Source organism: Heterodontus francisci, chromosome 8, assembly GCF_036365525.1.
Source record: "Heterodontus francisci isolate sHetFra1 chromosome 8, sHetFra1.hap1, whole genome shotgun sequence".
NCBI lineage: Eukaryota > Metazoa > Chordata > Chondrichthyes > Heterodontiformes > Heterodontidae > Heterodontus > Heterodontus francisci.
The window spans coordinates 68,233,707-68,247,643 of NC_090378.1; the positions used below are offsets into that span (position 1 = coordinate 68,233,707).

A 13,937-nucleotide genomic window follows, 5' to 3' on the forward strand; every position below is an offset into this window, starting at 1 on the left:
TAGCAATCATTGGGCAAAGTGAAAACTAAATTCTCACATGCTACTGATCTTTAGCCAACTGTATTGAGCACAATACTCCATTATTAGAATCAATGTCACCCATTAATGACACTCCAAATTCAACAAACGGGTAGTAATGACACTTATCTTGCACTTGAGGCGAAGAGTTTACTCAAACAGTTCTCAGCTATGGCAAAATCTCTTGTTACTCCAGCAATAATGGAGGCTGAAATAGCTATTGAGAATATCTTTGATAATGGGGGAAAGTGCTCAAGTTGGCTTCTTGTACGTACATGCACAAAAAAATATACCTATGTCTAAGTATTTACATCTGCGTGGACGGATCATTTCCTGTACATCTTGTGAGGTAATCAATGGTGCAAGGTCATCGTTAGAAGACAGTGTTTCATCATCTTGTCCATGTGAGTTCTTTGGCACTTCTTGCTATAGAAATCATAAAAGATACCTGAAACACAGCTCAGTCAATTCATTAAAGTCTGATGGAAATAAGGTCAAAAATAAAAGTCTGAATCTACAGAATGTTTATAAAGGCCTTGTGCAACTTTAAAAACTTTGGATGTACATGATAGAAGCAAACTGTAAAAGGGATATGAAAGCATAATTCATAACTTTTAATGTAAATGTTGTCCTGATTAAAAATGGCAACTGTAGAAGAAAGTGAATTGTGTGTTATGGCCCACAGAATTGAAGTCCATAACAGCTGAGAGAAGAAAATTCATTGCTCATTATAGAAAAAATGCACCACATAGGAATTCAATTAACAAAGGATAGAAAAAGTTTATCGTGTTTGCATTCAAACTTAAAGTTTGAAACTACAAAGATTTTATGAACACTGTGTATTAATCAAAATTGAAAACCTACATGACAATTACCACAGTTACTCCAAAGGGTGTATGAACAGGGCTGTTTTCTTATTAAGAGCGGAGGAAGAAATATAAGTAAAAAACACAGATGCAACAGTTCCAAGGAACTGCAGCATGTTGTCACTATAGCTTCAAAAATACAATACACTTTCTGCCCGCTTTTACTTCTTAATTCTTCAGTTGTACTTCTATATTCTTTACTTGTCCTTTACAAATGGATTCACATTTTTCTGTTCCAAACTTCCTGTTTTCAGCTTTTCCTTTATAAAAATACATAGATATAGGAACAAGCAAAGGTAATCATACTTAGGATAACTGTCTGCTTTTCCAGAGATTTACTGTAACTATCTCAACGAGCTGCAGTGCCAAAGCACAAAAGGTAGGGGAATGTTGCAACGGATTAAGTATAAGACCTTGATGATTGATGGAATATGAATTTTGAGACTCAGCTCTGGGTTGAAAAGAACAGTGAGCCTGCACACAACCAAAGCAAATAAACCAGGATGGAGGAATGGTGTCAGTGGCAGGGAAGCAAAGTCTGTGTTACGACCAGGTGAGAAAGGGGTCTAGGGGTCCCTCTCAGCCTTCATCTGGTCTTAGCGTAACAGGATTTAATTTTAAACACACCATGTTTTCAGCTCCCTCTTGGTGAATCCTTGTTCACCGCTTTCCAATTATAAGGCAAAGGAACCAGCACAAACAGGCTTTCTTAGGTTTAAAGAAGAAAACTGGAAATTTATTAAACTTAAACTCTAATTCGGTTAACGCCTATGGATACATGACGTGCCCATGCTAACATGCATATGTGATACACACATGCAAATAGAGACAGAAAAGAAAAGAAAAATAAAGTGGAAACGTTTGAGGCAATATCTGAAGAGTTTTTGTTACGGTTGTTCAAGCTCACTGTAGAGTCCTTGATTGTAGGTAGATCTTGCTTTTTGTTGGGGCCCAGTATTCTTCTCAAACCTTGTTTGCTGTAGGAGACTTTTCTCTCTTGGACTTCATGTGTCTTCAGTGGATTCAGAGGCTTGTGAGGAGATAGCAGCAGAAGGAGAGATCTTCTCAGTCCAGGAGGAAACAGTCTTTTTCTCAGAGTTCAAACTGTTTGTCCAATTCAGAAAAACCCAGGTTGCCAAGCAGGTTAGTCATGTAACTAACTGGTCTGACCACATCTTGGCTCTGTGGATTGTATCATCTTAGCAGGGCCTGGAATGCGCTTCCCTACCTTCAATGTCTGGTGCTCAAAGTCCATTGTGGGTTAAATAGATGAGAAGTAACCTCTCTTGCCCCTGTTGGTATGTAAATGTCTTGCAGCCAAGTGTCTGGCTGCCCTTGAAACAGGCCTTTTCTTCCCAGCAACAATTTGAAATTTAATGTCCATATGGCAAAATTAATATGCCTCATTCTTGGCAGGTGGCGGTCTAGCATGACATCAGGCAGTGCCCAAAAGCAATGATTTTAATCTTCCCAATGTTCATTTGGAAGAAATACTGGATCATCCATGAGTAATGTCAGACAGGCAGTCTGATCGAACAGATATGATGTCAAGGCAAGTGCGGAGGCAAAGTTGGGTATCAACATACACATGAAAGTCGACCTGGTCAATGATGCTAAAAAGGGGCAACATATAGAAAAAAAGGAGCCCAGGCTGGATCTTTGGGGAAGTTTAGAATTAACCATGCAGGGATGTGAAAAGAATCTGCTGGTAGTGATGAACTAGGGAAGGTAGAAATGAACCCAGGCAAGGGCATTCTCAGAGCTGGACCATAATGGGCAGGTAAAGGGAGGATGAAGGAGTTGAACTTGGAGAGGCTGAGAGGGGCAAGCAGTGATACCATATTTGAAGCCACAGAAGATATAGTTGGTGACTGACCAGGGTGGACACTAAATTGATGAGGTTTGAACAAAGTTATGGGCGAGGTGCACCCAGAGTTAGCAGGTTACAGCACATTCAAGTGCCTTAGAGAAGAAAGCAAGATTAAAACCTGTGCATGCATTAGAAAGGACACACAGATCAAGGGTTAGCTTTCTCAGGAGGGATGTGGGGAATAACTATAAAGGTTATAAATGATGGCCTATGCCCAACTATTGCTAAACATGCAGTGAGAGTGGGGGTGGAAAGGAAAGGTAGTGAGAGGCAAGAGGATGGTGGGAGGAATTGGGTCTTATGAAAGTTGCGCTTAAAAGATAAGGAAGAAGCTGCAGAGTGAGTGGATGGGAAAAGGTGGTAGGGAGACGGAGGGCCCAGAGGGTGAGAAAGGAAGTACAGAGGAAGAGGAAAGGGAGGCACCAAATGAAGCAGTCATGCAGATGGTCTCAACTCAGATGAAGAAATTGATTAGCTTTTTTGCACTGGATATTAGAAGGGAGAACGGAATACACTGAGAAGTGCAAGAACCGTAGAGCAGTAATTGTAGGGGATTTTAACTACCCCATTAACTGGGATAGTTTTAGTGTGAAAGGAATTGAGGGAGCAGAATTCTTGAGGTGCATTCAGGAGAACTTTTTTGCCCTGTATGCAGCAAGTCCAACAAGAGAGGGCACAGTTTTAGACTTAGTTTTAGGAAAATGAAGATGGACAGGCGGAAGGGGTGGCAGTGGGAGAGCATTTTGGTGGTAGCGATCATAATTCAGTCAGTTTTAACATAATTATGGAAAAGGACAGAGATAGAACAGGAGTTAGAGTTCTCAATTGGGGCAAAGCCAATTTTGCTAAGCTGAGGAGCGATTTAGCAAAAGTGGACTGGAAACAGCTACTTGAAGGTAAATCAGTGTCAGAACAGTAGGAGGCATTCAAAAAGGGAGATTCAAGGGATTGAGAATAAACATGTTCCCACAAAGAAAAAGGGTGAGACGGCCAAATCTAGATGTCAAGGAGCCGACAGGGCAAGATAAGGATAAGAAAAGGAAAGCTTATGTTCGACACCGAGAACTCAATACTATAAAAAGCCGAGGAGTATAGAAAGTGGAGGGGTGAAATCAAAAAGGAAATTAGGAAAGCAAAGAGAGGGCATGAAAGAATATTGGCAAGCAAAAATCAAGGGTGAACCCAAAGATGTTTTATCAATACATTAAGAGTAAGAGGATAACTAAGGAGAGAATTGGGCCCATAAAATACCAAAAAGGTAACCTACGTGTAGGAGTGGAAGATATTGGTGTGGTTCTTAATGAATACTTTGCGTCTGTCTTCACAAAAGAGGGAGACGATGCAGATATTGTAGTTAAGGAGGAAGAGTGTGAAGTATTGGATGTGATAAACATAGGGAGAGAGGAAGTATTAATAGGATTAGCATCCTTAAGTTGATAAAATCACCAGGGCCAGATGAAATGTATCCTAGGCTGTTAAAAGAAGCAAGAGAGGAAATAGCAGAGATCTGACCATCATTTTCCAGTCCTTACTGGATATGGGTGTGCTGCCAGAGGATTGGAGAATTGCTAATGTCGTACCTCTGTTTAAAAAGGGAGTGAAGGATAGACTGAACAATTACAGGCCAGTCAGCCTAACCTCAGTAGTGGGCAAATTATTGGAATCTATTCTGTCATTTAGAAAGGCACAGGTTAATCAAGGATAGTCAGCATGGATGTGTTAGGGGAAGATCTTGACTGACCAACTTGATCAAATTTTTTGAAGAAATAACAAGGAAGATAGATGATGTAGTGCAGTTGAAGTAGTCTACATGAATTTTAGCAAGGCTTTTGGCAAGGCCCCACAAGGCAGACTGGTTAAAAAATAAAATCTCATGCAATCCAGGGAAATGCAGCAAGGTGGATACAAAATTGGCTCAGTGGCAGGAAACAAAGGTTAATTGTTGACAACCATTTTAGCAACTAGAGGGCTGTTTCCAGTGGCGTTCCGCAGGGCTCAGTACTGGGTCCCTGCTTTTTGTGGTGTATATTAACGATTTGGACGTAAATGTAGGGGGCATGATCAAGAAGTTTGCAGACGACACAAAGATTGGCCGTGTGGCAGCTAGCGAGGATAGCTGTAGGAAGATATTGATGGTCTGGTCAGATGGGCAGGAAAGTGGCAAATGGAATTCAACTTGAAGTGTGAGGTGATGCATTTGGGGAGGTCAAACAAGGCAAAGGAATACACAATTAATGGGAAAATACTGAGAAGTGTAGAGGAAGTGAGGGACCTTGGAGTGAATGTCCAGAGATCCCCGAAGGTAGCAGGACAGGTCAATAAGGTGGTTAGGAAGGCATATGGAATCCTTTCCTTTATTAGCCGAGGTACAGAATACAAGAGCAGGGAGGTTATGTTGGAACATTATAACTCATTGGTTCGGCCACAACTTGAGTACTGTGTGCAGTTCTGGTCACCTCATTACAGAAAAAGGATGTAATTGCAGTAGACAGGGTACAGAGGAGAATTATGAGGATGTTGCCAGGACTGGAAAATTGCAGCTATGAGGCAAGATTGGATAAGCTGGGGTTGTTCTCCTTGGAACAGAGAAGGCCGAGCATAGATCTGATTGAAATGTACACAATTGTGAGGGGCCTGGATACAGTGGAGGTGAAGGATCTTAGCAGAGGTCAGTAACGAGGGGGCATAGATTTAAAGTGACTGGTAGAAAAATTAGAGGGGAGATGAGGAAAAACTTTTTCACCCAGAGGGTGCTGGTGGTCTGGAACTCACTGCCTGAAAGGGTAGTTGAGGCAGAGACCCTCAACTCATTCAAAAGGAGTCTGGATATGCACCTCAAGTGCCATAAGCTGTAGGACTACGGACTAAATGCTGGAAGGTGGGATTAAAATAGTTGGATTGTTTTTCGGCCGGCACAGACATGATGGGCCAAGTGGCCTCTTTCTGTGCCTTAAACTTTCTAAGATTCTAACGGAAGGGGCTTTGAGGTAGCAGTTTGACAGAGATAAATTAAGTGGTATTGCCATTCTGATGGTTGATGAGAACACTTGTGCACAAAGTAAAATTGAGTCAGTGGCCCCGAGATCAAATAAGATTACGAGTTCAAGAATGAGTTATTGAGGATGTTAGAAGATAGCTTCCCCCAACCTCACTCTAGAAAAGCAGAGAGAGAGCTGTGGACAGCAAGGAAAGTGTTCAGAGATCGCTATATAATGAGTGAAACTGCTGCAGTAGTAAGGTCATGTGAAATAGCAAGCTGAAGGGGCTAGACTTGAGTGTTTATATTGTTATGATCCTGTAGTTTTTTTTTGGGAAGAACGCAGTGTGCCTTTAAGGCTGGGAAAAGGAGCCGTGCTGCTTTAAGGCAGCAGGCTCCAGAAGCCGAGTCAAAGAATGCATTTTTGTTGCCCCAGGATACAGCCATTCGGAGACTGTGATTCAAAGGGTGCATTTGCGTTGCCTTGGATACAGCCACTCGGATGGAGGTAGAGAGATACATTTGTTGCAATTTAATTTTGAACTGGCTTATAGTGGGAACAGACAGTTCTAACAGGAGAAACAGACAGACAACTGTGTGTTAGCACCTGAAAGGAGTGCTCTCAGACCATTTAAACTGAAGGAACAGAATTTAGTCTGTTTCTTTATTATTCTCTCTCAAAATTCTAAAAGCTCAAGCCAAAACAGAGATCTCTGATAATTTAAACTGAAGGAAGTTAGACTATGATGAGCTTTTATCCCTCAAAAATTCTAAAGCCAAATTGATTCATTAAAAAGTGTTTGCAAGTTGTTAATTGTATAAATTCATCGCTGGAGAAGGAGCAACAATTTCAACTTCTGAATTAGACTACAGACTACTCTATTGTTGAAGAACCCTTTCCCCCCCATCGGACGGCAACGAGGACTTCAAGCAACCTTGGACAGTTCCAGATCTGGCAGGAGCGTAAATCTGCAAGGATTCTAATTTTTTCTATTATAAATGTTGTTTATATCTTAGTAGTGTTTAAGAACTTAGTTTTTCTAATTAAACAGTTAACTTGTTGATTTAAAGACACCTGGTTTGGTTAGCCTCATTCGGGGACTAATAGATGGTACAATTTGGCTGGGTCTTTCTTTAATTTGGAAAGTTTAAAATTATATGTTAGGCGATCTGTAGAGGGACGGGATTGAATTAACAGTGCGTTTCTCCACCACAATCAGAATCGTATATTTTGATTGGGGGCTTTGACCAGAGCGGTTGGTCCTAACAATAAGAAGAATGAGGTTGAGCAATGACGAGAAAAGAGAAATCAGACTAGGATAGTTTTATTCCTCCAGAGACAACCCAAGTTTGGAAAGACAAATCTAGAATTGTATTTCTTGGGTGTTTTTCACAAATGAGCTGGACAGGTTTGAAAAATTTCATAATCACCATTACACTTTACTGAAGTACCAGTAACACTGGAACCACGAACGCTTCAAAAAAATTCCCACCTCTATCTACACAGTTAGCTCTGGTCAGTAATGTTGTTTCCCAAACTTATAACTAACCTGATTTAGATTCAAATCGGGCAGGTCCTCTACCTCTGGAACTTCACTACTTCCGCTATTTTCCTCATTATCTCCTTCATCTCCATCGTCATCGTCATCTGCTTCATCATCCTCCTCATCGTCATCATCCTCGTCATCGTCTTCTTCACCAGGGAATGGAACAGTCTTCCCATAACCATACAAATTTAATAAATCTTGGATTGGCATTTCACCTTCCTAAAAAAAAACATTTGAGATGTCCACTTAAAATGGCTCTATTTTCTAAAAGGTTGACACAAAAAACAACCAATGAATTTCATCAGCATGGCTCTCCAGTCAATGCAACAGCTGCCTACACCTAAACTTGCAATAAGGTTCACTTATCTGTTATGAAGTGAATCAACCTTGGGGGGAAAATATAGGTGAAATGGCTTAAAAATAGTTTTATACTAGATATAGTAGTAAGCCATAGACAAGGTGGTCCCAGATTTGAACCCTAGACTGCAATGAGTTGGTTGGGCTCTGCCAGGGTGTAGCCCTCAGATGGTAGTACAACAGACTTTTTATTCATTCACAGGATGTGGGCGTCACTGGCAAGGCCAGCATTTATTGCTCATCCCGAATTGTCCTTGAGGAGGTGGCGGTGAGCTGCCTTCTCGAACTGCTGCAGTCTACATGGTGCAGGTACTTCCAGGTCTTTGACCCTGGAACAACGAAGGAATGGTAATATATTTCCAAGTCAGGATGGTGTGTGACTTGAAAGGGAACTTGCAGGTGGCGATGCTCCTATGTGCCTGTTGCCCTTGTTCTACTGTGTGGTAGGGCTCACAAGTTTTGGAGGTGTTGTTGAAGAAGCCTTGACAAGTGCACTGCATCTTGTAGATGGTACACCCTGCAGCCACAATGCACTGGTGGTGGAAGGACTGAATGCTTAAAGTGGTGGATGGCATGCCAATCAAGTGAGCTGCTTTGTCCTAGATGGTGCCATGCTTCGAGTGTTGCTGGAGCTGCACACATCCAACCAGGTGGACGGTATTCTATCACACTCCTGATGAGTGCCTTGGAGATGGTGGAAAAGCTTTGGGGAGTCAGGTGGGGAGTCACTCACTGCAGAATGGGAATTGTAGCACAGTCGTAATGTGACTGGACTAGCAAACCAGAGCCCTGGTCTAATGTTCTGGGAACATGAGTTCAAATCCCATCATGGCACCTGGAAAATTTAATTTCATGTAACAACTGGACTGTCGTAAAAACCCATCTGGTTCACTTAACATCTTTTAGGCAAGGAAATCTGCTATGCTTAGTGCGTCTGGCCTAGATGTGACTCCAGAATCACATCATTATAGCTGACGCTCAACTGCCCTCTGAAACGTCCTAGCAAGCCAGTCTGTTTGGGACAATTAAGGATGGGGAATAAATGCTGCTCTTGCCAGTGATGCCCACTTCACATGAATGAATAAATAAAAGCAGCCTCTGACCTGCTCTTGTAAGCACAGTATTTATGTCACTGGTCTAGTTAAGTTTCTGATCAATGGTGATCCCCAGAATGTCAACGGTAGGGGATTCAGTGATGGTAGTATCATTGAACATCAAGGGAAGTGGTTAGAGACTCTTTTTGGAGATGGTAGTTGCCTGGCACTTGTGTGGCACGAATGTTGCTTGCCATTCAGCAGTCCAAGCCTAAATGTTGTCCAGGTCTTGCTCCACATGAGCACAGATTGCTTCATTAACTGAGATGTTGCAAATGGAACTGAACATTGTGCAATCATCAGTGAGCATCCCCACAACTGATGGAGGGAAGTTCATTGATTAAGCAGCTGAAGATGGTCAGGCCTAAGACACTACCCTGAGGAACTCCTGCAGCGGCATCCTTGGGGTGAATTGACAATATTGGACTTGACAGTGATGTGTGTCTACATCTGAATGACTTTCCAATCAACATCTAGGCTCACAAATGTACAACTTCAGCAAGGTACAAGAGGGATGCCAGTATCTTCCCAAATGGCCAATGCCTTCAGTATAAATGAGTGTTACAAATTTCAAATCTGCTCTTGATTTCCTTAGGTTCAATATGTCTAGTCTATCCCACAAGTGAATACCATTTCCCCAGGTTAGTTTTACTGCCTACATCAGGGCGGCACAGTGGCGCAGTGGTTAGCACCGCACCTTCACAGCTCCAGGGACCCGGGTTCGATTCCAGGTACTGCCTGTGTGGAGTTTGCAAGTTCTCCCTGTGTCTGCGTGGGTTTTCTCCGGGTGCTCCGGTTTCCTCCCACAAGCCAAAAGACTTGCAGGTTGATAGGTAAATTGGCCATTATAAATTGTCACTAGTGTAGGTAGGTAGGTGGTAGGGAAATATAGGGACAGGTGGGGATGTTTGGTAGCAATATGGGATTAGTGTAGGATTAGTATAAATGGGTGGTTGATGTTCGGCACAGACTCGGTGGGCCGAAGGGCCTGTTTCAGTGCTGTATCTCTAATCTAATCTAATCTAACATCCAGTCATGCAGTAGGGACTGGTACTAATAAAGCCCCATGTTAAATGAACTATACTCACTACTGCTGTCACGTGCACTTCTTCAATCTTCGGAGGTTAAATGACTGTTTAATGAGACACGTCAAATGCAAATAAATAATTTTGGATTTTACAGGTTGTACCACCCACAGGAATGGCGAGGAAGGCTATCCCTGTCCTCCCAATCCTCCTCCCACTTTTACCTGGAGGTCCAGCTGAGGGGCCACGTTCTCCTGCACAGCATGCCTCTGGTCAACACCTTACAGTTCCACTCATTCCTCTCCCTACAGGCACTTCAGATTCCCCATCTGAGCAGCCAAAACCCATGCTTACCCTAAGCCTATTGCCCTCTCGCACCCATGCCTCACACTGACCCTCCAAAAATGCTGTCCTTCCCTCCTCTGTATACAAGCAATTATCACTCACATCGCCCCGCTTACTCTCCTTGCAATAGAGAGAGTACACAATATGGCAAGAGGCAAGGAAGGTACGACTCCAGATAGGCACTTTGTCAGCCACTGAATTAGTGTCCACCTGGTCCACTGGGAAGGAGGTTTTATTTCATGAGGCTGCGGATGTCAGCAGTAACCTACCATGAGAACCTGAGCCTCCTGAGGAACTGGCACTCAAGACATGTCGCAAGAGCTGACCCTCTGACTGTAGACCCTGCGTTGGGATCTCACCTCCTTCTGGTCAGATCTGAGAATCTATCCCATCTGCTATGTGGGGGGGGGGGGGGGGGGGGGGTGGTCATGCAGGCCCCCACCTGCTAAGAATGAGGCACATATTTCGCCACGTAAACATTAAAACTTAAAATTGTTGCTGAGAAGAGGGCCTATCACAAGGAACTGCCTGGCTCCTTGCCGGAAAGACCTTTTTTGCATACTAGCAGATAGTGTTTGAACAAAGGAACCAGTCCCGATACACAGAAGATGTGGTCAGACCAGTTTAGTCACATGACTAACTGGCTATTGGAGTTTTTTTGAATTTGAACTTGCCAGAGATTTAAAACTCAAAGCTTTTTGCTCCTGGACTGAACATCTCTCTCCTGTCTGCTCCCATCTCTTTTTCATGGAACTGAAGACCTATTGAAGACAGATGAAACCCAAGAGGGAAAAGTCTCCTACAATGAACTAGGTTTATTATTCTTAAACCTTAAATAAAAGCAAAATACTGCAGATGCTGGAAATCTGAAATAAAAACAAAAAATGCTGGAAATACTCAGCAGGTCAGGCAGCATCTTTTAACTTTGTTTCTTTCTCCACAGATACTACCAGACCTGCTGAGTATTTCCAGCATTTTTTGTTTTTATTTCAGATTTCCAGCATCTGCAGTATTTTGCTTTTATTTAAGGTTTAAGAATAATACTGGGCCCCAATGAAAAGCAAGACTACCTACAAAAGGACTACAGTGAGCTCAAAGCACCGTAACAAGGAACTCTTCTGATATTGCCTCAAACCCCTCTACTTTATTTTGTCTTCTCTTTACTGTCTCTATTTGCATGTGCATATTGTGCATGCACGCTAGCGTGGGGCGCGATGTGTAAAGTAGGCGTTAAACGAATTAGAGTTTAAGTTTCAATAAATTTCACTTTTCTTCTTTAAACCCAAGGTGGCCCATTTGTGCTAATTTTTTTGTCTTATGATTGGAAAGTAGTGAACAAAGATTTACAAAAGGGGAGCTCAAAACAGTGTGTTTAAAAAAAAAAACCGCTACAATACGACCAGGTGAAGGCTAAAAGGGACCCCTAGATACCTTTCTCACCTGGTCGTAACAAGGGGCATGTGGCTGAGAAGGCAGCACCTGCTGCTGAAACAGTTGGCAGCAGTGTGGCCTCTGCTTGACCCTCAGCAGAGGTGGACGGTAGAACTACATTAGCAGTTCCCATGCCGTTTTGAAGGATGGGAGCAGGGAAGGGCAGCTGAAGGTGGGTGATGTGCCTTCCAACAAGTTGGCAATCAACTGTCTCGCAGTGAAAGTATTCTCTGACAGGAGTGCTTTGAACAGCAGTTTCTCACCTGGCCATGGCTGGAACTCTTCAATGTAACTGATCAAAGTCTTACCAGCTTGACAGTTTCACTGAAGAAGTTCTTGCCGCTGTGCACTTGCCTTTTTCAGCCTGACGGTTGCAGAAACAGCGTGGAACTCTTGCACTGTTGGGACAAGAAGGAATCCATGTGCAAAAAACCCCCTGCTAATTGCCCTTTTAAGCACTTCCTGCCAAAACCAAGGGGGTTCCCTGCTCCAGTTGCAACTTGCCCCTGGGAAAGCCGGAAAAGGGCGGGATTCCTGAACTGATGTCATTTTCTGCAATTTTCCCATGCAACACGCTTTCAAACCTGCTTCCACAGGCCTGGGAAAATTCTACTCCATATGTTTTTTGCCTATCTGAACAGGAAGTCAACAGTTTGACCTCTAACTTTCTCCCCGTCTTAGGGTTAGCCAGTAAGGCTTCCAATTAAACCGATTGCTGCCCTGCCCCAAGAAATAACCTATTGCTGTTTTTCAAAATGAATAAGATCCAGAACCAACGATCCTTTATGGCTCACAAGGATTAAGCTCGAAATGCATAATCACCCAATCTCTTGTTTGAAATAGGTTAATGGCTCTTATGGTGTCAGGCTGCAGTGATACACAAGTAGCACCACTCCATAAACTGGTTTGTTTGGCTTAATATACATTTTCCAGCCCTCCTGGTCAGAGCATTTGACCCGAGAGCAAAGTTTAAAGTTAATGGTTTAACATACTTCATCTAAGATCGCTGCATGATGAAATAGGTAGAAAATTCAAAACTTGATAAAAATGGGAAGTTGGAAAAAAAGTGGATACATGGGGAAAAAACTGCAATAAACTTTGCATTTTGATGTGTGTGTACGCATATCTGCTCCAAAATCCAAAGTTGCCACTATTTTCCCACTTGCCCAGACATTTTTATATATGCATATATTTGATATTTCAAAGCCATTTGAAATTAAAAATTCTTTCTTCAAACAACAGCAGATAACAAATTCTGAGGTATTCACATGTGCTATAGAAAAATTAGTGGAGCTAGCCTGATTAGGCAGCTAGGAGCAGAACAACAGAGATCATAGGAGCATCAAGAAAGTAGTGGCAGCACTAAAAGGACCAAGACCACAAAGTTGGGTATGAAAATTAAGTAGATCAAATGCAATTGCCATGGTTATTAGGTTGTATAGCAATGAGAATGAGCGTAGAGCAATATTAACAGTTCTTATACACAGGTCCACAATACAAACCATCTAGCAAATCAGCATTCTTGCAAGAACTGCTGTTGTCGAAAATGGAAAAAAATTCTCACTGGCATAGAGAACATTTTGATGTCAAGGCATATAGTTGGGACAAAGTAGAATTTGTAATGTTACATGCAGAGAATGGGTGCGGGTTTGCGGGTGGGGGGGAAGCAAGTGAATGATGCTCCAATTATCAACACAAATATCCTCACTTTCAGCACAAAAAAATTAAACTGTATTAAAATCAGTCCTAGTATAATGTTCAGCTAATGTCTTGCTAAGTAGAGGCAAGTGAGGATTTACAGTCTGACTAAAGTGTAGCCAAGGACTCATGATCATTGTTGTTTTAGTCCTAGAAATAATTTCATTAACTTTAGTCTTGTTTCAAGAGCTTAGCTTTTAGTCTCAATTTACTTACGCAGCTGTCTTTAGAAATTTTGTGCTAACTTTAGTTCTAAAATTTATAGTCATTTATTCTTAGTTTTGTTAAAAATGATCAAAAAATGCAGTTTGTACTCCTTGTATTTTTGCTTGCAGTTTTAGGATTTCCAACCCTTCATAAAAAAAGGGTTCAAACAAAACAGTCATAATTGTTTCATTTCTCACAATACTTACAAGAAATCCTGAGGAAAAATAAACTAGCGTTCAAGTGAAAATAAAGAAATTTTGCTTCAATATTCAATATCTATTCCAGGTTATAGACTTTCTTTTGACATAGAAATAATTTTTATTCTAGACCAGTCTCTCCCCCAATTTTAGGCTTTCTTCATTCAAATTTTAACTTAGCTGATGAAGTTACAACAATTATTCAACTATTCAGAGTGAAGCAATACTATTCAAATTTGTCAAATGTGCATTTTATACACCTCTACGTGCTCTGAAAAGGCCTGCATCCGGACAAAATTAATCTG

The 13,937-nt window shown here is 41.9% G+C and overlaps 1 protein-coding gene across 8 annotated transcripts in view; it reads right to left on the bottom strand.

Moving 5' to 3' along the window:
• The window catches only part of LOC137372885 (mesoderm induction early response protein 1-like), a 75,911-nt gene that overhangs the window by 51,443 nt on the left and 10,531 nt on the right, over nt 1-13,937 (bottom strand). For 7 of the 8 annotated variants that reach the window (XR_010975517.1, XR_010975518.1, XM_068037282.1 and 4 more), the window contains 2 exons: nt 7,282-7,497; nt 312-444 (listed from right to left, as the gene is read on the bottom strand). Coding sequence is in view for 6 of the 8 variants with exons in the window: in XM_068037282.1 (XP_067893383.1) it covers nt 312-444; nt 7,282-7,497 (349 nt within the window). In the remaining 2 variants the exon portion in view is untranslated. The remainder of the gene's footprint in view (nt 1-311; nt 445-7,281; nt 7,498-13,937) is intronic. The other variant, XM_068037281.1, reaches the window with a different exon arrangement.